This window comes from Hyperolius riggenbachi, chromosome 5 (assembly GCF_040937935.1).
Source record: "Hyperolius riggenbachi isolate aHypRig1 chromosome 5, aHypRig1.pri, whole genome shotgun sequence".
NCBI lineage: Eukaryota > Metazoa > Chordata > Amphibia > Anura > Hyperoliidae > Hyperolius > Hyperolius riggenbachi.
The window spans coordinates 344,426,755-344,451,199 of record NC_090650.1 but is presented as its reverse complement, the minus strand read 5'-3'; the positions used below and the strand labels follow the sequence as shown (position 1 = coordinate 344,451,199).

General features: G+C 42.5%; 1 protein-coding gene across 5 annotated transcripts in view; it reads right to left on the bottom strand.

Annotated features, from left to right (window-relative positions):
- The window catches only part of LYN (LYN proto-oncogene, Src family tyrosine kinase), a 218,183-nt gene that overhangs the window by 11,824 nt on the left and 181,914 nt on the right, over positions 1 to 24,445 (bottom strand). For all 5 annotated transcript variants that reach the window (XM_068237399.1, XM_068237400.1, XM_068237398.1 and 2 more), the window contains exons 9-12: positions 18,725 to 18,907; positions 17,548 to 17,624; positions 1,958 to 2,111; positions 822 to 953 (exon numbers count right to left, since the gene is read on the bottom strand). In XM_068237399.1, the coding sequence (XP_068093500.1) occupies positions 822 to 953; positions 1,958 to 2,111; positions 17,548 to 17,624; positions 18,725 to 18,907 (546 nt within the window). The remainder of the gene's footprint in view (positions 1 to 821; positions 954 to 1,957; positions 2,112 to 17,547; positions 17,625 to 18,724; positions 18,908 to 24,445) is intronic.

The window sequence follows — 24,445 nt, the reverse complement described above, 5'->3', positions numbered from 1 at the left end:
GCGACCGCATCGGGGCCCTTGGGCCAGAGGGGCCCCGAAGGGCCCTCCCTCAACTACAGTATTAGCTCTCTGTTGGTCCTGTGCTCATAATAATCACTTCTATAGATACTTTGAATAGTGGTGATCCTTAAACTGTTCCCCATCCCCTTCTTGCACCTCTGACACTGTAGTTGCCATTGGCAGGTTTTGGTGCGCCGTATCAATTGTTACGTATAGAGTGCTTGGGGGGCCCCATTGTAAAACTTGCATCGGGGCCCACTGCTCCTTAGCTATGCCACTGATGACCAGGGCTTGATTCCTGGCTAGGGTCAGTACCTATTCAGTAAGGATTCCTTGGGCAAGACTTCCTAATACTGCAGGATGCCCTCTTGTGTGGCTGCAGCTCCTAAGCACTTTAAGTCCGACAGGAGAAAAGCGCTATACAAATGTTTGTATAATTATTTTCCAGCTAGGGAAAAGGTATTTGTACAGGGTTTTTCTTTCAGTTTTTAGCTACTATGGGGAAGTGTTTGTTACCCACTTAAAAAAAATTAATAATAATACCTGGAATTCAGCCTTAATGTACTTCTTAACAGTAACCAGCAACTGCAGAAGTTCAGGATACTCTTCCCACAGAAGGTAACAAAGACAAGTTTATTAAGCTTGTAATGTTTCACAGAACGACCCAATAAAAAGGCAGGAGAAATCCGCTGAATTACTAAAGACTACTGAGGAATGCATATCAGTAGCAGTAGCAGTATCGGCATGAACTTATACATTTTGATCTGATTTCATCAATTAGTTGGTATATTGATTATTAGCGTCCGTCTCCTGTAACATACCTGGGTATGGGATCTTCCCATATGTGATGATTTCATACAGCAGAATACCAAAAGACCACACATCTGATTTAATTGTAAACGACCCAAAGTTGATGGCCTCAGGTGCAGTCCATTTTATTGGGAATTTTGCTCCTGTGAAGAATTATAAAGAAATAAAGTTACATTTTGTATTGTTTTATTAAGTCCAAAATTTGCTCAGACTTCCAGGAGTAAATGACATTCTCTCAGTGACAATAAGGAATCTGCTTTATAAGGGTAGGGGGGGCAGCAGAGCATGGGGGGACTGGGGCCAGTTCAGAAAAATACAGAGTCATGTCATTGTACACAGGACATGCCTCTGTGTCTTATTGAGATTTCATATATCGGCCTCGGGTTCTCTTTAAAGCACACCTGAAATCAAGCACACCTTTGAAGCACACCTGAAATCAAAGGGATATGGAGTCTACCATATTTATTTCCTTTTAAACAATGCAGATCAGGTGCTCTGACTGAAGTCTGACTTTGCTAGACTCAAACTGGGAGTGTCCTGACCTCTGTCCAATTCGACAAGACTTTTTACATCACCCTACATGGGCAATGGATAAAAAGAATTAAGTTCAGACAGAAGAAGAAGAAAAAAAAAAAAGCAATCGTGCTGTAATTTCTGCATTAAACTTTCAGGTAATCATACAATTTCTATTGATATTATTAAAATAATCAAACTGTATTTCAGTCTGGCCACATAAACTGCAACACTGCTCTGTTTCTGTGAGTAGAAGACTTAAAAGGTAATGGATTGTGTGTTACATGGCTGACCATTATCGCATATCCAGACCCAGGTTAAGGCTTGAAGCCCACCGGTGGTGCTTTATGGAAGATCGCAAAGAGAACCCGATTCCCGAATTGAGGAAGTCCCGTGATTTAAAGTGTGATTTCAGAAGCCATCGCGATTTGGCTCTATAAGATTGCATCCAAAATGCTGCATGCAGGGCTTTGTGATTGTTCCCTGATCACAGCGCTGCAAGTGGAACCACGACAGTAGGGTTCCACTGTTGCAGGGCTTTGCTGATCCCCGGCGATCAGCAAGTGCCGCCAGTGGGCCCCTAGCCTAACTGCTGGCAAAATTCACATTTACAGCCATAACAAAACAAACATACCTTCTCTGGCTGTGTACTCGTTATCTTCAATGACTCGAGCCAGACCAAAGTCAGCTATTTTGCACATTAGAGATTCAGAGACTAACACGTTGGCTGCCCTGAGATCCCGATGAATATAATTCTTCCTTTCTATGTAAGCCATGCCTTCAGCAATCTGTGAGACATTAAACAAGTGGTTAATAAGGACTGTATATTAAAAAAAACTACAAACTTACCGAAGAACTGTAGTCACGGTTAATAGAATGTAGTACATTTTTCAGGATTATTATTATTTAGTATTTATATAGTGCCTACATCTTCAACAGCACTGTACAGAGTACATAGTCTTGTCATTAACTGTCCCTCAGAGAGGAGCTCACAGTCTAATAAACATGTATATGTACAGTATAAATCATTAATAACCAGGCTGTTTTACTTTTTACGTTTTATTTTGCTGCCTATAAGAGTTCTAGGCATAGAAGTGACAGAATCTGTCCTGTCCATACCTTGTTGGGAATAAAGTAAACATCACAGATAAGCAAATTACAGCAAGTTTTCCTGGCAGAATACAACAGCTGAGGACAAGGAGGGATAAAATACATGAACTATTGACCAATTTCTAACTCTGGGATACTTAATAGGCTGCCACTGATTAGAGACAGTAAAACATTCAACCTACTTTCTAAATGTTTAAATATAAAAGAAAACCACAGGATACTTAAAAAAAATCATTTTTAGGAGTAGGAGGATAAATATAATGGTTTATCTTATCAGTTTATTTTCACCTCGGGTTCACTTTAAAGTCTCGTTATTTAAAACAATGGGACTCAGACCTAAGTGGTAAATTATGCCTGCCCAGGACACCCCTTCCTCCCTCTCTAAGCTGCTCTCATTGGCCAATTGGCTCTAGATGAGTATCCTATAAACCCTACTACTGTATATACAGTATTATGTGACCCTACATGTCTGGCCTCATTATACAGGCACTAATAGTATATGATGGATTGACAATGTATAGTTGACCGTTTTTCTTAACTATATTATTTACTCAATTGCACATGCACTTCATTTTGTTATGTAGGAAACACGTAGTGTATAGTAGGGTTTATTTGACAACAGAACTGTAACGTGTAACGTGTAGGGATCAATGATATTAGACAACAGAACTGTAACGTGTAACGTGTAGGGATCAATGATATGCAAATATTTCAGCGTTTATGCAAATTTATGCAAATTCATATGCAAATATATGCAGATTCAAAATGGGCCAATAGAAAAACACTAGTTTAAATTGATTGGTCCATTTGGAAGCTGCATGTATTTGCATACAATTTGCATACAATTGCGTAAACTCAGAACAATTTGCTTCTCATTTATCATCCCTAGTAAAGGGTGACTGATACATACTAGGATGAACATCATTACCATGTATGATTCCTGCCCTGTAGTAAAGGTGGCCATGCATCTAGCAATGATGGGCAGATTGGCCAAGAGACAGATCTCAGCCATATACAGTCGTGCAGCACCGACTCCTGTAACCAGAGGCTGCAGTCCCATTGAAAAGACATTTTTCAAAACCTACTGACACTAGTTATATAATACTCCTGGTTAAATTGTAAAGGTACACAGATTGACTGCAGCTCGATATCCAAATGATTGATTACTCCTCATTCAAATAGCTATTGTTTGAGTAGAAGTTGATATGTGAGTATGATGGCCAGCGGGAGTCACTTCCTGCTTGGCCGGTGGCCAGACAGGGAACACAGCACAAATGAAGGCCTGTTTTTGATGGTGCGATGCAGTATGTCGAGTGCGACGCCCCACATCGCCAACGCTGGTTTATGGTCTGAAACCAGCCTAAAGGTATCCTTATTTCTGGTCTTTGCAGGCATATAATAATTGTGCTACCTCTATTCATCAGAAATATTACCATCCTTTGCTTGCCTGCTGACCTGGATCCGGGTCTGCCCATTCTGTGCTCCCCGCTACTATTAAGCGGACATGCTCAGGACACTGAGAATAATGGCAGTTTTTACTGTGATGTGGATGGGAGCTGGAAATTCTGCCAATAACTCTTGCCGTTGCTTGGGTTACAGTCAGCTTTCCAGAAACACCTGACAGCCAGGGCCGGATTTCTGGAAAGGCCCCTAAGGCCAGTGCCTTGGACGGCTTCAGCCCCAGGGGGCACCTGAACATGAAAGTGGGCTTGCTACATATGAAAGAGGAGGCTGAAACACATGAAAAGGGAAGCTGATGCCCAAGGGGACTGTTCATGAAAGAGAGGGGCTGTACATAGATGATACACATGGAATGGGAGGGGCGCTGCTGCACATGAAAGGGAAGCCACGACATACTTGGCCTAGGGGCACACAAAGTATAAATCCGGCCTTGCAGACAGCAGGATAATGCGTCAGTAAGGTTTACATCTGATCTTGGGGTGTATTCACTAAACTAGCACGAGTTAAGACTGAAGCACGACAAGTAGAGCACAATGTAATACATTACATGCAATGCATTACACTCTACCCATCGTGTGGAAAGACTATCACGTTATTCTGCTTACCGCAGTTTAGTGAGCACACCCCCTTGTGAGGTAAATATCGGTAAGTGGTTTATGCGGAGAAGATATATGGGGTTATTTTTACTTTTTCCATTCTTTATTTAATAGGAATGAAGGGCGGTCACCCCTTAAAATGGTGACTTATCTTTTTAAGTCATTTTTAGCATTTGCTGCTTGATTTTACTTGTTGCCCTTTAGTAAATGGATTTGCTTTTGTAGTTGCTGTTTTTTGACTTACCTTGACTATTGCTGATATAAGATAAGATGAGAAACAGAACATTTATATCGCGCTTTTCTCCAGGGGGACTTAAAGTGCCAGAGCAGCAGCCACTTGGATGCGCTCTATAGGCAGTAGCAGTGTTATGGTGGCCATACACGGTACAATAAAAACGTTCGATTTTCCCGTTTATTCGATCTAAATGATCGAATTGAATGAAAGTTGAAAATATTTTTTTTTTTCGATCAAGAAATTCGAACGATTATCCCGTTTTTTCGGGAAAAATGATCGGACATGCTGGAAAAATCTTTATATTCGATCTAATGGAATAATCGAACTAAATAATCTAATTGAAAAATTGTACCATGTATGGCCACCTTTAGGGAGTCTTGCCTTCTTAAATAGGTGCTGGCTTACTGAACAGGAACAAATTTGAACTCTGGTCTCCTGTGTCAGAGGCTGAGCCCTATCAGTACGGTATCCAGCCACTGTAATATTAGTGAGTAGAATTCACCTGGCATGATGAAAGAAAACAGAAACTTGAGCCATAACTACCTTAATGCTTTTATTGTCCTCTCATTGAGCCAGTAAAACAAGTTTCTGACTAAAATGCTAAGAACTTCTCTAAACATCCTAAGGTCACATAACTGCTCTGCGGTCTGCGTGCAGCAGTGCACAGGTCCTCAGCCTGCGCATACCACCACAACTTTACCTCAGGAGCACTTCTGTTTACTGTAAAGAAGCCCCAGAAGGGTAAACTGATGGAAAAAATAAACTGAATAGGAAAAACACAATTCCCTTAAAGCTATTTACTTTTCAAACATTTTAGGAAAGTTCAATATGGTGTATGCTATGTTTGCACTATACTTATGGAACAAAAGTCAGTTTGTATTTAACTCCTTGCCAAGACATTGATTGAGCTTGTCATTCCGGTAAGACCCCACCCCCTTCCTCCACTTTACTGCACTCCTAAACCCCCATCTTTACACATGACTGTGCAGCAATGCAGCAGACAAGCAGAAATAGCAAACCTGTTCCCTATAATCACTTGATGACATCATCCTCTGGCATGCCTTTATTTCCACAACATAGAAACATACGATACTCACAGAGCTCACAGAGGGAAGGAAAGAGAACAGTAATGCTGACCTCACACTATTTCATAAAACAATTGCATATATGCAAAGAATTGAGACTTTAGGGATATTACACTTACAGGTGAATCTGAGGTTAGTTTGGGCACAGGGGTTCGGCTTTGCCATATCAGCTGAGGTGCTGGGTGCTCAGCTCTTGGTGCTGGCAGCACAGCTATAGCCTTATAGAGTGCCATAGGGATAGAGGTTAGTTATAAAAGGGTTAGTGTTTGGAGATAGGGTGAGAGGTGAGAGGTTAGCGTTAGGCTTAGTTATAGAAGGGTTAGTGTAAGGAGATAGAGTTAGAGGTTATTGTTGGGCTTAGTTGTAGGAGGGTTAGAGGTTAGTGTTGGGCTTAGTTATAGGCAGGTTAGGGTTAGGTGACAAGGTTTAGAGGTTAGTGTTGGGCTTAGTTACAGGAGAATTAAGCCTGGTACACAACATTAGTCAGTGATTGGACAGTCAAAATTGAGGTATCACCTCCATGTTATGAAAATTTACCTACACAATCTGTTCATGGTATTCAATAGCTCAAAAATGGTGCATGCACTACTTTACTGAATGGACAGCGCACGACCCACGCGAATATGAACCTTCTCATAGACATTCATTGCACAAGCGTTTGGTGGGCGATCTTAAAAATCGAGCACGTGTAAAAAAAATAAATAAATGTCGACGCCTGCAGTGTGAACAAGCCCTTAATAAGGCCTTGGTGAGTATAATTGCCATATATTAGTTTCCATATTATGTGCCATAGATTTAGTAGGTAGCAGCATGCATGTTTTGCACAATGTATCTGTCATTTCCTCTCACTAAGCCCTGTTGAAATGAACTGTGAATTTGCCATCTTCTCAGTTCCCCTTTCACAAATAACACATACAGTAAAGCTTTAAAGTTCACAGTGTGAACATTTTTTCAGTACACTAAAGAGGAAGAGGAAGTTAGGGCTGTAACACATGCATGCAATAGATTCTATGGTTTAAAACACTGACTTTAGTGCGGATCAAGAGCAATACTCAATGTAATTCAGGATCCTGGCCTGTATGTATCATTTTCACAATGCTTAATGACATCATTGGAGTAAGGAAGGAAAATTCATGCAATGGTCTCTGGGAAATATAAAGCATTTCCCTTTAAATGCACCTTATGACATCATCCCTTCCAAATAACAGCCTACAAGTGAAGCATTGTAGTTTACTACTGTTTGATTGATAAAACAATTATTAGGACCTGCAGGTAAATATCGGTTGTCAGAGAGTCTGGATAGAGGAGATTTGTGGTAGCAAGTCCACTTAGGGTTAAATATCAGTTGCGATTTGTTTTACAGGTAGATTTGCAGCATCAATATCTGGCAGATTTGATCATAATGATCAAATCTGCCAGAGATCGATGCTGCAATGTGGCCACCTGATTGTAATTTCCATCAATTTCTGTCCAAAATTGGTTGAAAAGATCAGCTCGGCATGCTGGAAAGCTCTCGCTCAAAAGGGCGAGATGCACGTTGGTTGTGGCATTCGATTCCCTGACGATCAACAGACCCCCAGCCAGTCTCCCCTATGTTTAATGTGCATCTCCCAAGCACACCTAACCTCTGGCCTGTCTTCTCCGGTATCCCAAGTCTTCCCTACATTACCACTAGGCGCCTGTACCATATGACCCACTGTGAGGTCACACAAGTGCCACAGAGTCACAGGATATGGACATCACTGCAGGCAATCGAGAGAAGATTCGGGATATTGGAGGAGGCACAGCAGTGGATAGGTGAGCCCGCGGGGACAATACATTACATTATCAAAAAAATAAGAGAGAGGGAGGGCACCAGTGCTCGTATCACCATAAAAACATTTATTGGCAGCAGATGGTAAAAACAGAGGAGGCCACCGATGGAGAGCGCTCCCCCTGACAGTTGTTTCACGATATCCGTTGTAACATCAGAGGTTTTGCGGGGGTGCAGAGAGGCCGGTAACTGCGCTAGATCGTAGCCTCATCTTGTATCCGGGCCGTGCGTCTGACGTCACCGTCCCCTCCTCCCACCGTGTGTGACAGACTTTCCCCTCTCTAATCGGGCACTTTGTGTACATATGACACGCTGCAAAAAGCTGCACCTATCCTTGAGGTGGGCGGGACATGGACTGGCCAATCCACAGCCGCAAATCATGAGCGATACTAGCGGCGCGGCCAGTCAGTTTGTCATCCCAATTCACCCCTCCCAGGGGGTCGCTATAGCAACTAGTAGATACAGAATACACAATGCCCGCGTAAGAGAGAGATATCTGCCATACAGTAAAGCCAGGCATAGGAGGCCAGAGTGCAAGTGAGTGACATAAGCAGCACCATCAAAGTTATATAAGAAACCAGGAGAAAAGTGTGGAAGATGTGGGGAGCATGCAATATTATTTAAAGAGACCACACTCCCTATTAGAATACTCCATTATGTGAGAGACAGGAGGGGGAAAGGCAGGGGACCAGACCAATGAGAGAAAGGCTCCAAGAGCATAAGATTGATTCGGGACATGGTTGTCCAAGGGTGATTGAACATTTTAATGATACTCATGGTGGTGATGTCACAGCAATGGAAATTGTGGGCCTGTGTACCGTTAAACTCCACCTAGAGGCGGGAATAGGGTTAAGTTACTCTTGCAGAGGGAGGCTAAAATTATTGCTGTGACTAATGCGATAGGGAATTTAGGATTAAATGAGAAAAATGAACTAAGCTGCTTTTTGGAGCCCTATTGCTTTGTTCTGGTTGTTGTCCAGGCTAAGAACTAGTTATAGGACCTAAAAGGTATTATATCTACTAAAGAATGTATATAATGTTGTAATTAGTATGCCTCTACATGTATTTAAAATCTGCTGCTGTTGGTTTTCCTTCTGGGGTCCCCTGCCTTTCCCCCTCCTGTCTCTCACATAACGGAGTATTCTAATAGGGAGTGTGGTCTCTTTAAAAAATATTGCATGCTCCCCACATCTTCCACACTTGTCTCCTGTTTTTTTATATAACATTGATGGTGCTGCTTATGTCACTCACTTGTAATCTGGCCTCCTATGCCTGGCTTTACTGTATGGCAAATACAGTGGGTTGCAAAAGTATTCAGCCCCCTTGCAGTTTTCCACATTTTGTCACATTACTGCCACAAACATGCATCAATTTTATTGGAATTCCACGTGAAAGACCAATACAAAGTGGTGTACATGTGAGAAGTGGATTAAAAATCATACATGATTCCAAACATTTTTTACAAATAAATAACTGCAAAGTGGGGTGTGCGTAATTATTCAGCCCCCTGAGTCAATACTTTGTAGAACCACCTTTTGCTGCAATTACAGCTGCCAGTCTTTTAGGGTATGTCTCTACCAGCTTTGCACATCTAGAGACTGAAATCCTTGCCCATTCTTCTTTGCAAAACAGCTCCAGCTCAGTCAGATTAGATGGACGGCGTTCGTGAACAGCAGTTTTCAGATCTTGCCACACATTCTCGATTGGATTTAGATCTGGACTTTGACTGGGCCATTCTAACACATAGATATGTTTTGTTTTTAAACCATTCCATTGTTGCCCTGTCTTTATGTTTAGGGTCATTGTCCTGCTAGAAGGTGAACATCCGCCCCAGTCTCAAGTCTTTTGCAGTCTCCAAGAGGTTTTCTTCTAAGTTTGCCCTGTATTTGGCTCCATCCATCTTCCCATCAACTCTGACCAGCTTCCCTGTCCCTGCAGAAGAGATGCACCCCCCGACCATATTTGACAGTGGGGATGGTGTGTTCAGAGTGATGAGCAGTCCTAGTTTTCCGCCACACATAGCGTTTTGCATTTTGGCCAAAAAGTTCCATTTTGGTCTCATCTGACCAGAGCACCTTCTTCCACATGGTTGCTGTGTCCCCCACATGGCTTGTGGCAAACTGCAAACGGGACTTCTTATGCTTTCTGTTAACAATGCCTTTCTTCTTGCCACTCTTCCATAAAGGCCAACTTTGTACAGTGCATGACTAATAGTTGTCCTATGGACAGAGTCTCCCACCTGAGCTGTAGATTTCAGCAGCTTGTCCAGAGTCACCATGGGCCTTTTGACTGCATTTCTGATCAGCGCTCTCCTTGTTCAGCCTGTGAGGTTAGGTGGATGGCCTTGTCTTGTTAGGTTTACAGTTGTGCCATACTCCTTCCATTTCTGAATGATCGCTTGAACAGTGCTCCGTGGGATGTTCAAGGCTTTGGAAATCTTTTTGTAGCCTAAGCCTGCTTTAAATTTCTCAATAACTTGATCCCTGACCTGTCTTGTGTGTTCTTTGGACTTCACGGTGTTGTTGCTCCCAATATTCTCTTAGACAACCTCTGAGGCCCTCACAGAGCAGCTGTATTTGTACTGACATTAAATTACACACAGGTGCACTCTATTTAGTCATTAGCACTCATCAGGCAATGTCTATAGGCAACTGACTGCACTCAGATCAAAGGGGGCCGAATAATTATGCACACACCACTTTGCAGTTATTTGTAAAAAATGTTTGGAATCATGTATGATTTTTATTCCACTTCTCATGTGTACACCACTTTGTGTTGGTCTTTCATGTGGAATTCCAATAAAATTAATTCATGTTTGTGGCAGTAATATGACAAAATGTGGAAAACTTCAAGGGGGCCGAATACTTTTGCAACCCACTGTATCTATCTCTCCCGCGGGCATTGCGTATTCTGTATTTATTAGTTGCTATAGCGACCCCCTGGGAGGGGTGAGTTGGGATGACACACGGACTGATTTGCGGCTGTGGATTGGCCAGTCCGTGTCCCGCCCACCTCAAGGATAGGTGCAGCTTTTTGCAGCGCATCATATGTACACAAAGCACCCGATTGGAGAGGGGGAAGTCTGTCACGCACAGTGAGAGGAGGGGCCGGTGACGTCAGACGCACGGCCCGGATCTAGCGCAGTTACCGGCCTCTCTGCACTACCGCAAAATCTCTGATGAGACAACGGATGTTGTGAAACAGCTGTCAGGTAGAGGGGAGCGCTCTCCATCAGGGGCCTCCTCTGTTTTTACCATCTGACGCCAATAAATGTTTTTATGGTGATACGAGCACTGGTGCCCGCCCGCCCTCTCTTATTCTTTTGATACTGGAAAGTTGTGCTATGGCGGCTGCACGGTGTATGTTAACCAATGGATTCTATTGATTGCCTGGGTCATTAATGAATTGCTTAAGTGCTAGTCATTCTTCTTCTCTGTGACGACACATTACATGACCGGAGGATACACATTACATGGAGGAGACCTGGGGCAAGACAGGAGGAGACTAGTATGGAAAATTTCCAATACATTTCACGCTGGAGTCTATAGGAAATCTGTGTGTAGTGTGTGGGCAGGTAATAGACCCGTCTGATCAGAGAGGGATCTATCTGAAGGTCATTCAGGTGGCCATCGAGTAACATATGGCCACCTTAAGAATCTTTTCACAAGCCACAGGCCAACCTCATTGTCTAGTGGCCACCTCCCTTCCTTATAAAGTTGCCTGGTGTCTAATGGCCACCCTCCTTCTCCTAAACAGTTCCCTTGTGTCTTGTGGCCACCTCCATCCCCTATACAGATCTCTGGTGTAGTGGCCTTTCTCTCTCCCCTATACAGTTACCTGGTTTCTAATGCCTCCTTCCTCCCTTATACAGTTCCCGAAAGTCGAATGACTCCTCCCTCCCCTATACGGTTCCCTGGACTCTAGTGGTTCTCTTTCCCTCCCCTATACAATTCCCTGCTATTTAATGGCCCTGCCTCCCTGCCCTTTACAATCTCCTAGTGTCTAGTGCCTTCGTTCGTTTATTCGTCCCCTATACAATTCCCTGATGTCTAGTGGCTTCTTCCTCCCTTATACAGTTCCCTGGTGATTAGCGCCCCCCCCCCCCCCCATACAGTTCCCTTGTGATTAGCGCTCCCCCCCTCCCTTCCCCTATACAGTTTCCTGGTGTATTGTGACCCCCCTCCCTCCATGGTGTCTAGTGATGCCCACTTCCTTCCCTTATACGGTTCCCTGGTGTCTAGTACTTTCCCCCTCCTTCCCTGATATGGCTTCCCTGCTAATCTAGGGCTTCACCTCCAATATAGTTTCCCTGGTGCTCTATAGTAGGGTAACATAATGCAAAATGGGGAAAGCACTTGGGGGCCCAATTTGATGGCTCTGCGGGCAGGCATGTTTAACATGTATGCTTATAAGGTGTAGGATAGGCTTAGAAGAGATAAATGGCTAGGTTAGGCATTCAGAGTAAAAATGATTAAGGTCTGACTCAAGGTTAATGATAGGACAGCAGGGATGGTCAATGAAATGCAAATTATGAGGGATTATGCAAATTCCACCTTGGTCGATTTTCAAGCTGCATACATTTGCGTTGAAATCCTGCATCAATAAGCTGAACCAGTTCTGTTTATAAGGTATTAAATCACAGTACCTAATGGGTTAGCACCATCACCATGCAGTGCTGATGACATACAAGATTTAAATCTCGGCTAGGATACAGTTTCCCATGTTTCTTTCAGGTACTCCAGTTTCCTTCCACATCCCAAAACCCTACTGAAAAGTTAACGGACTTTACTGCAAATGACATAGAACATCTTTATAACTGTAATCTGTAAAAGGAACTGTTGCGAAAATCTTAAAATTTAAAACACATACAAATAAGAAGTACATTTTCCCAGAGTTTCCCAGTTCTACTACTTACTGTGTTGCTGTCACTTACAGTAAGTAGTAGAAATCTGACATTACCGACAGGTTTTGTGCTAGTTTATCTCTCGATAGGGGATTCTCAGCATGGCCTTTATTGTTTATAAAGACATTCCCTGAAAAACATTTATACAAAGATGCTGACCAGCCTCCCTGCTCGCTGTACATTATTTTGGCAGTTTGTCAGAACAACTGCCATTCACTAAGTGCTTTTAAAAAGAAAGAAAACCCTGAGAACCCCCCTATGAGAAGATGGGCTAGTCCAAAATCTGTCGGTAATGGCAGATTTCTACTAATTACTGTAAGTGAAAGGAACATAGGAGAAAAGTAATTTATGGTCCATGTTACTCTGGGAAAAATGTACTGCTTATTTGTACGTGTTTAAAATTTTAAGATTTTCGCGACAGTTCCTCGTCAAAGGATACATTCAAGCTAATAATAATAAAAATAAAAAAAAGATACACTTACCTGGGGCTTCCTCCAGCCCGTGGCAGCCATCCTGTGCCCTCGCCGCAGCTCCGGTGGCTCCCAGTCTTCTCTGCTTGCGCAGCTGACCTCGCCAGGTCGGGTTCCAAGTCAGCTTCTTCTGCGCTCCACCGCGTGGGTCACGTGGTCTCTCCGACGTCATTAGGGCGGTACTGCACAGGCGCATATATATTAGCCCAGAAGACTTGCAGGCTGCTTTTGACTTTTTGATAACCATAAATCCAGATCTATTTTAGGTTTTGAGGTCTTGTATTTTGTGTGTTATTTCACAGTTAAATCTATACTGCTGTTTACTTCCTACTTTTACAAAAAGTGACAGAGAGTCTATTGTGTAATCTTTACACAAATGCGTTTATAAGGGCAGTTAAAAGATAGTCAAGGACAGGAGCAGTGATCAACTGAATAGGAAGACAAAGCTGTTACTTTGCATCAGAGGTTTGCCCAAAATGGTGGATTTCTGCCAAAGATACCTAGACCTCCCCATTTGCATCATCACAGACCGCACAGGACGGTGGTTACTTCTCTAAATAGAAATAATGTGTTTTTGCTGCCAACATCTCTCTGTGCTACAAACAATGGGTGAAAGATCTGTTGCCTATTAAGTGGGTAATGCTTCTTGCACAGAAAATGCCTCATATCTTCAGCTATGCCCTTGTATCTTTAATAAAATTTCCCCTCTGCAGTCAAACTCCTGAACTCCCTCCATGCCCTCCCACCTCCAGCGCTCACCCCCCTCACGCTCTTCCACCCTAAGGTTGCAAAATGGATAGTCTGTCTAGTGAAAATGCTGCTTTCATAATTTTACTGTGCTTTGTTGTACTATTACTGTGCTTTATTGTACTTTCCCTGTGCTTTGTTGTATTATTATTATTACTGTGCTTCATACTGTCCTTTGTTGTATTATTATTCCTGTGCTTTGTTGTACTATTCCTGTGCTTTGTTGTATTACTATTAACGGCCCCATTTACACTTAATCAGTTGCTCTCAGTTATAACTGAAATGTCAACTGATTTTCAAAGGAAGTCCAATATTTTCTTATGGCACCTTTCACACTTAACGCATTTTAACTGAAATATTTTTCACAATGCACTGCTATGGAGAAGGAAAAAAACGTGTACCAACTGATTTAGGGCCTGTTTCCACTACACGCAGATTTAATGCAGATTGGATGCAGAAAAACTGACTCCAATGAATGCCTATGGGAAAATCTGCATCAGAATAATCACATTTTGTGGAAACAGGCCCATAGGCATTCATTGGAGTCAGTTTTTTTGCATCCATTCTGCATCCAATCTGCACCAAATCTGCATCAAATCTGCGTGTAGTGGAAACAGGCCCTAAGTGTAAACAGGGCCTAACTGTGATTTATTGTGTTATTATTATTACTGTGCTTTATTGTACTATTGCTGTGCTTTCTTGTGTTATTATTATTACTATGCTTTATTGTACTATTACTGTACTTTGTTGTTTTTTTCCTACTGTCCACTGTGCCTTGTTGTACCATTCTTACCTCTACTCTGAACCATGCAAGTACTAAACCCAATTCCAGGCACGACCCAGTTGTGCTTGGCGAATAAAATGTGTTTCAGATTCTAAATATTATAGCCTGTACTGACAGGAAGTTTTTAATCAACATGATTACATTTATTGGCCAACTTGAAAATATTCATGGAGTAAACTTTCGACCCAATAGGCCTGCTTCACACTCTGTATTCTTATACTGGGAATTTTGCAATCTTGTATGAAGATGTGTTGGGTATACCATCACACAGATTACCAGAACAACACATTACAGTCTGACTCCACCCAAAGCTTACATGTCTATAGCTGTCTGCAAGCTGAATTATATGCCGACTCATTACATCTATCTGGTTCCCTAAGGATGATGTATCTTCACTAAAATACCCAGCTCTGGCCATCTGTGAAAGGATCACAATGCCAAATATAAGCGTCATGTGCATGTTGCATCTCACTGACCATCTCCACTGAGGGTCCAACCATCAGAGGCTGCAGATATGCCAGTAAAGGAGGAATTCTTGCACCCCCCAGTTCTTATCAGACACTCCAGTACTGGTTCTTAGTAAGGATGAGTGGGAAATTTCCCAGCATGCAAATCTCTGCTCACCCAACAGGTGGAAGCCATGTTAGCAAATGAAAGCCACTAGCTAATGTTCCCTAAAGTGGAAGTGGAGAGCCGCAGAGTGGTAGGCTGACCATATCAATCTCAAACCCACCCATGCTGCATCTCACATCTACCTTATAAGGATAAGCTCAACAACATCCTCTGGGAGGGGCGTCCAAACCACCATGCAAGCAAGCGAGGAGTGCACTCCTAAGAGATGATACCACCCTTTTCACTACAGTTTAATTCTCATTATTTTGAATTTAAAGAATGATCACATAAGTGCTTGATGAAGAGTCGCCATTGGCTTAAAATTGGCTTGAAATGTTGTTGCCCATTTTTTGCTCCAAACCATTGAATAGATCTAATCATGTGGTTTATATTGAAAAATATTGATTGAATTTTGTCTTTTGTATTTTTGCAATAAAAACAAATCATGCAGATATCTGCTTAAGCTTTTGTGTTTCATGAACTGAACTCGAACTATTCTTCTATAATAAAAGACTTTGACCTTGATTCATTAATGTGAAGGAGTGCTCGCTATGTACGCCTTACATAGCAGAGCTCGCTGCTATGTAAGGAACGTGCCTTGCTTAGTTACGCGCGTTGCTTACATAGCAAGTAACATAGTTGCGGCCGCTAGTGATGTATCGCAGCCGCAATACTTCACAGGACTGCCCACATTTAAAGTTACGCGCATTGCTATGTAAGCAATGTGCGTAACTAAGGAAGGCATACTTCTTGCATAGCAAAGCAGCGAGCGCTGCCCTATAAGGCATGCATAGTGAGCGTACCTTCCCATTAAAGAGAATCTGTATTGTTAAAATCGCACAAAAGTAAACCTACCAGTGCGTTAGGGGACATCTCCTATTCCCCTCTGTCACAATTTCGCCGCTCCCCGCTGCATTAAAAGTGGTTAAAAACAGTTTTAAAAAGTTTGTTTATAAACAAACAAAATGGCCACCAAAACAGGAAGTAGGTTGATGTACAGTATGTCCACACATAGAAAATACATCCATACACAAGCAGGCTGTATACACCCTTCCTTTTGAATCTCAAGAGATCATTTGTGTGTTTCTTTCCCCCTTCAGCTCTCATCCACTGAAGTGTCAGGCTGTTTCTTACTGCAGAGTGCAGACAGCTCTGCCTGTATGTAATTCATCAGTATGTGAAAGCCCAGCCAGCTCAGAGGACGATTTATCCAGCTTGTAAAAGATAAGAGAGAAGAGAGAAGCTGCCCTAATCTAAATAATACACAGGCAGTGTGCATAGAGGGCCTGGAAGGGGGAGTATATAGCAGAACTACAACACTGAAGAACTTGGCAGCCTTCCAGACACAGGCTGACAAGCCTGACAGGAGAGAGATAAGCTGATTTATTACAGAGATGGTAATAGAAGAAAGTGCTGCAGTAAGCCAGAGCACATTAGAATAGGTATAGGAACTTGTAGGATGGTAGAAAATAGGATTACATTTTTGTTACGGAGTCTCTTTAAAGCCCATTGTCTGATGCGCGCGGTGGACCAGCCATTAAGGCTAAAAAAAAAAAATGAAGATTTCTTTTAGTATCCTCCCAATTATTTTTATGAGGGTTACAAATGCTGCCATTCAGCTGCATTAAATTGCAAATGCGCACAGTGGTCAACAGATAGGAGGATGAACCGTTCAAACAGGCAGTTCAGCCTCTCATGTGTAAGACACCATAATGTTATGGTTAGAGTAGGGGTGACTAGATCCACACGAGTTACACTTGTCTATTTTCATAGGCATTTTCTGCACAATAAAACAATCCCGTGTTTATTTTTCCTATAATAGCTATGCAAGCAGCAATGCTGGCCTATCGTAAATATATGGTACAACAGGCAAGTGTAAATGTGAGCATTGCATAAACATTTCTTTATGGAAAACTGCAATAATGACTAAAAATGAAAACTTTCAACATACCATAGTTTTTATTTGACCTCACGTACCAAAAAAAAAAAAAAATACCTAAGAAGAAGGATGCCAGTGGATCCTATAAAGGCTTTCCACGCCATCCTCCGGTCTTCTGTCACCAAGCGCTGACTGCCCAAATATTACTGACAAGGGCTTGACGGCAGGAACCTCAGGGCCGAAACTATTCTTCAGGCACAAGTGCGGCTGTACTGTGCCTGGGCGAGTATGGCCACACCTGCATAAGCAGGAGGCACTCATGCATGGAGAAGAGCATAACTCCGAGGTTAAGGAGGGTCTTTGGGGCTGAGGTTAAGGACAACATGGGGAGCTTCTGGAGGATCCAGAGCCTTCCCTCTGTAAATAAGTGTTTTACTTTTTTAGGAAGTTTGAGACCTCGGTTCTCTTTAAGAGAATGGAAAATGAATTAAAGCTGGTTACTTTCATATAGATATAAACACAAGTGTACCTGCGCAGAGAAATCAATCAGCTTTGGAAGAATAACTTTGGATCCTTCGTCGCTCTTCATAAAATCTAGTAAGCTTCCTATCCACGAAAAAAAAAAAGAAAGAAACAACTTTTAACTGTAGTTATAAAACATTTACATGCAAAATACATGATATATTGTACTGTGAGAAAAGTCCAAGGGTTTATTCAGACTGATGCTCATCTTCCACCCTTCTTAAAATGAACCTACGGTATGTTCCAATCCGGTGACGTAAAGCAGACCTGTGAAACCATCTTACATGCTGCCATCATATGACTGTCCCACTTCTGGTTTTAATGTCATTTTTCCTGATTTTTTAAATGATCTTTTCTGAAACGTGTATGGTTTGAGTTTTAGGCCTACGTCTTTATTTGGCTTGCCTCCTTCTCGCCTATCCAACCTTGACTGATCAGCCATCATCAGTTCTAGTCATGTGATACAGCTGACAGGAATACAGGTTACATGTCATGACTTGGGGCCGGTTCATATGGGCGCTCAGGTACATCGCAATTAGCCAATGCTAAACGTCTTTCTGCAATCGAGCAGAGAAGTGTTTGGTACCAGTTCTCATTGATCGGTACACGCCCTGCGTTTTCACTCCCGCAGTGGAACACCGAAGGGCCGCACAGAAGCTGATCCTGGATGCTACATGTAGCGGTCAGGACAAAATGAGATGACAGGAGTTTGTGCAATGAGGGCTAAAGCTGGTACCGATTTTCGGAATGAAAAATCGGATTGTATGAAAAAATAAAAAAATCGGATGAAGCATGCGGGAAGCCTAACGCTGGTTCAAGTTCCGTATGAACTTAGTTACTTAAAGTGTACCAGAGATGACAAAAGCAAAAGGTTGAAATTGAGAAGTGGGTGTGATCTGTGCTTGAAGGAGTGGCCATTTCCTCTGATAACTGTACCTCTGCTCTCTAACAGTGAGTTTCTAATGCTTGGCTGATGAACTGCTGAGCAACAGCCAATAATGACCATCCATGTCCCCATACACACCACTTCTCCTGGAGGCAACTAATGGTTTTCTTGCCAATGGAAACTAATGGTTTCTTCCTGGAACAACCAGGAAATTGTGTCTCTACCTTTCCTGCAGATGAGCCAAAAATCCTATGTACACACTTTAAACTGTATGCAGATAGATGAATTGCATGCTCACCCTTTGCCATGAATTCAGTAATGATGTAAATTGGTTCCTCCTTGGTGACAACAGCATAAAGTCTCACTAGTTTATCATGTTGGAGAGTCTTCATTAGGTTTGCTTCCTCCATGAAAGCCTCCACTGACATGGAACCGGGCTTCAGTGTTTTCACAGCTATCTTTGTATTGTTGTTATAGAAACCTGGAACAGAAGATCAGAAGAGGACACATCAACATGAAATAATGTCAAACTCAATCTGAGACGCCCATGTGGTTTATTATAGGTACTGCCTAGTAAAACATATTAGGCCAGATTCAGTCCATCATTTCTCTAAAGTTAACTCTTTAATCCTTAAAATAACAAAATTCTACAGTTAATGACAGGCTGTTAATTAACTGCATGTGAAAATAACTACATAGGAGGCAACTTAACCACCTTGGCGGTAATGACGCCGCCGTGGTGGATTGCTCAGCCCCTGGAGGGTCTTTTTTCATAAAATTTTCCGTGGGGTGTGTAGCTAGCACTTGGCTAGCTACATCACCTCCCGATTGCCGCCGGCCCGCTCTGATTCCCCCACCCCAATCGCCGCCAAATACAAACACCCCCCCCCCCCCCTGGAGCCCACGCAGCCTCTCTATAGCTTCCAGGGGTCGCTATGGCGGCAATCGGAACTGCGCATGACGTCAATGACATTATGCCCGATCGTCGCCATAGCAACGTCTGAAGCTATGGCGGAAGTCTCGGCCATCGTGGAATCGCAGCCAGGTAAGTATCGCCGGCGGTGATCGGAAGGGGGGGGGGGGGGGGAACAGTGCCGGGGGACTTGGGGGGGGGGGGGGAAGTGTAGCTAGCCTAGTTCTAGCTACAACAACTTGAACACATTGTTTTTTTTAAAAGCCACCCGTGGCCGCATGACCGCAATAAATAGAATACCGGGGTGGTTAAGGACTGAAGTAATAAGATAACACTCTCACAGTGAAACCTTATCTCTACACCTTAATAAGGCAAGATCAATGCGTGGTGGTAAGTTTTCTCTTGCCTTATCTCCAGCATGATTTTAGTGAATTGAGGCCAATGTCTTGCTGTCCTGCTGGTCCTCTGCCTGTAATACTTTCAGCCTTAGACACTGAACAAGCATGCAGATCAGGTGTTTCTGACTGAAGTTTTATCGGATTTTCTGCATGCTTGGTTAGGGTGTATGATTCAGACATTACTGATGCCAGGAAGATCAGCAGAAGGCCAGGCAATTGGTATTGTTTAAAAGGAAATACATATTGCAGCCTATATATCCCTTTAACTTCAGGTGCCCTTTAAGGCCGGGTTTCCAGAGCCCCATCAAAAGCATCAGGCTCCCATTGGTTTGAAAAAGAACAATGAGAATCGAGCACCAGGGAGGATTTTGATTGGTCCACTAGTAAGTGAACTAATGAAAGCTCCCTGGGGAGGGACAGTTCCCATTGGCCTTTTGGCAGACCAGTTCTAGGCTAATACTTCTGATGGGCCTATGGGATACAAAAATGCTAATATACTGATCGTAAAAAAAGAGGACAATCCGGGCACCAGATGAGCTGCAAAGTTCACCATTTATTTCATTCCACCATCAACAGATACACATACCCAGGCAAGGTATGACAGCTGTTTTTGCTTCCTCAGAGGAAGCAAGCACTTGAGCTTGCGAAACAGCTGTCAGGCCTTGCCTGTGTGTGTGTATCCGTTGATGGTGGGATGAAATAAATGGTGAACTTTGCAGCTCATCTGGTGCCCGGATTGTCCTCTTTTTTTACGTGCATGGAACCTTGACTGGAGGCACAGTGAGCGATCACCTACCCCCCGAAAAGTCTGCCAGTCATCTCTAACTCTTCATACTGCAGCTAATATACTGATATTAGCATTTTTGCATGCAGGGACATGAAATGGACTGGGACACCATCGCCAGAGGACCCAGATGGATGGCACCAGTTGAGTGTTTTGCAAAACATCCTTTTAAAGGATACCCAAAGTGACATGTGACATGATGAGATAGACATGTGTACGTGCGGTGCCTAGCACACAAATAACTACGCTGTGTTCCTTTTTTTCATTATCTGCCTGAAAGCGTTAAACATCAGGTATGTAAGTGGCTGACTCAGTCCTGACTCAGACAGGAAGTGACTACAGTGTGATCCTCACTGATCAGAAATTCTAACTATAAAACACTTTCCTAGCAGAAAATGGCTTCTGAGAGCAAGAAAGAGGTAAAAATGGGGAATTTCTTATCAGTGAGGGTCACACTGTAGTCACTTCCTGTCTGAGTCAGGACTGAGTCAGCCACTTACATACCTGATATTTAACTCTTTCAGGCAGAGGAAAAAAAATGAACACAACACAGTTATTTGTGTGCTAAGCACTGTACACCTGTCTATCTCATCATGTCACATGTCACTTCAGGTATCCTTTAAGAATGTATTTTTAATAACCCTGTTTGATGAACTCTGATCTGTGATTACTGCAGCCAAAGGCCCATATCCTAATAACTTTTCTTCAAGGTGATATTTTTGAACCTTAAAGCGGAATATAACCCTGCATTTCAACTTTGCTCTAAAACATTATTTATAGCATATTATATGCAAAAAGCATATTTTTTTTTTTACTAGACCAGCATTGGAAGGGTTAAACACAGAGGTTTAAAGTTCCGTGGAGAGATATGCAGAAGTTCAGATTGTTACATTCTATTTAGTTATATGTATCTATTGAGAAATGTTACACACTCTTTGGCTGTCTTCCAACTCCTTCTCAGTCAGAGAGATGAGTCACATTCAACACTTATGGCCCATACTCACGGGCAACTGTTTGGCATGTCGCTAGCACACAGGAGCGTGTGCGCGACATGCCGGCGACAGCTCGTCGCCAGGTCCCTCCGCATACACACGGCGTAGGGACCTGGCAACTGATGCGGCGGAAGCTGTCGCTGTTGTCCCTCCCCCTGCCGGAAGCGCCGTCTATTTGTTATTATGTTGCTGTCACTAGTCTGCGTACTGACGCGGACTAGCGACAGTTGCGGCGGAGTTGCGGCGGCGACTGTCGCCAGGCGATTGACCGCGCCAATCGCCCGGCGACATCAGCGACGGGCGACAGTTCGGGGTGCGCGCCCGTGCAACGCCGCATACTCACGGGCGACCTGTCGCCGCAACACGCGCGCGCCGCATATTGCGGCGACAATTGTGGCCCGTGAGTATGGGCCATTAGATACATTTATGTAAACAAAATGTATCTATGTCAGCTTCGGATGCGTCTGCAGAAATCTCTGGTCTAGTAAAAAAAAAAATGCTGGTTGCATATAATATACTGTAAATAATGTTTTAGAGCAAAGTTGAAATGCAGGGTTATATTCTGCTTTAACTGTCAAAAAAAAAACAAAAAACAAAAAAAAAAACTTAATTTACCTGCGGCGTCCCCAAGGCCTTTGCAGCCGTCCTGTGCCCTCGCTGGCCCTCTACAATCCTCCGTTCCCCCGCCGTGGGTTAATTTCACTTTCGTCCGACTGAGAGTCTGCCCCTGTCCACGTGTCTCCTTGTTCGCGTTCCTGACATCAAGCGAGTCCTGCGCAGGCGCAGTAAGAGAAACCTCAAATTGCGCTTGTGCAGGACGCGCTTGATGGCCGGAACGCAAACAAAGAGACCCATGGACAGCGGCCGACTCTCAGTCGACCGAAAACTAAACGACCCTGCGGCGAGGGAATGGAGAATAGTAGAGGATCGGCGAGGGCACAGGATGGCTGCAGGGGGCTTGGGGAAGCCCCTGGTAAGTGAATTTTTTTTTTTTATTTTTTTTTTAAAGGACAGTTAAAGTTCACATTAATGCTCCCATCAAGCAAGAAATTACTTCAAATAAGTTTGATATTTACTTTCCATACTTTTCCAATTTCTGAACACTAAAAAGATAGATAAAAATTATCCCCCGATAGAAAACTTAGGAGAAAAAGTGGCCAATGGGAGATGATTATTCATCTTCTCTTTAAAATACATTTTCAGCACTTTGCATTTGAAAAAGTACCAATAAGTAGGTATAAAATGTACTATCTAATTATTTTGAGTATTTTCTTGCTTGGTGGTGCCTTAAAAGGCATTTTATTGGCAAAGTGTGAAAATATCACCTAGGAGAGAACTCAGAAGATCTCACTTTAACTTAAATACATAAGAGTTAACTTTAGGTTTGCATGAGGTAAACATTTTCCTGAATTCTACATGCCTTATCACCATGGTGATAATTCTAGAAACGTTATTAAAGACAGGAGATAAGCTTAGTGAATTGAGGCCAATGTGCATTGTGTAAAGAAAATAAATATGTCAGCATCTATATCCCTCTCACTTTGGGTGTCCTTTAATACCTTTTACTTTAGCGCCTGCATAAAGATTCACTTTAAGGCCCAACTAAACCTAAAACTGAACAACAAATAGCAAATATCAAAATGAAAAAAATCTCATATATGTTTAAAAAAATAATAAAGTAAAACTACAAGGAATATAATACACATGATCTGTCTTCAACCACAATTCCCAAACTACCCACATCATAACAGTACACCAAAATCTACTAATGTGCTACCATGACAACAGGATGCTTCAGACCAATCTATAGTAATTGGCTGCTGACATGTGAGAGGAAATACAGAGTATTCTACATCATTATTCCCAATGCATGTATTCATTTAAATGGGGGAAACTTGCACACTGAACAACAGACTTCGCAACGTCAACAAGAGGAAACATCTTGAAATTTATGGTTCACACAATTGCAAAAACTGTCTGCATCATTTCCTCTGCTGTCACAGTGCAGCTGGGAGGGGCTGGCACTGGCCCTTCACATTCATGTTCAAGATGCTGTGGTGTTCTGCCTTTCAAAGATACCACCTTCCATATTATGTGATTATAAATGGCCACACATATTAAATGTCTTCCTTACTAAACCTATTTTCTGGACAGAAACAAACTGCTGGAAACTTAAACTAAAAAGAACCTATAATACAATTTTCACAACTTCAAATATAACTTTATTTATATCATTACAATAGTTAAACTGACCGCACACATATGGATTTTAATGCAAACTGCGTAAGTTATTGATTTTAAAATTTAAGAATCTAAATCTAAATTTAAGAATCTAAATTTTAAATTTAAGAATCTAAACCAATCCTGTGTAGGTTCTAAAATGATTGATACGATTGATTGGGTGTACATTTTTCATTGATTAAATGAATTGATCATTTGAACTTGCTGGTTGCATAGATGTGACTTATTAAAGTGAACCTTCAGACTAAAAATCTACTCAGCAGCCCTGAAAAGATGTGGTGTTTCTTTAACAGTTTCACAGCATCAGAACTTTGTTTTTCTTGCCCAAGCCTCATTTTTAGCTTCACAGATGAGAACTGCCAGGGCATTTTTCCCGATGCTGTGCAAAGCATGATGGGATTTCTGATGTTCTTCTTCTTTTGCTGTTTTGGCGCAAATTTGTTTCTTTTTTAATTTTTAATTTGAGGATTAAAGCCTAGCGCGCGCAGTTGCGAGGGGTGATCAGGACACAGGACAGTTGGAACTGTGTCTCATGCTCCCCGTCACCTCCTTTCAACCAAAAGATGGCTGCCCCATGAAATCACAAACATTTGCCTGTTCTTTTAAAACAGGGTGGGTAAGAGATAATATTACCTATTTTAATTAACATAACTAATGTAAACTCATGACAGTATGTTTGTTTATGCTGAAG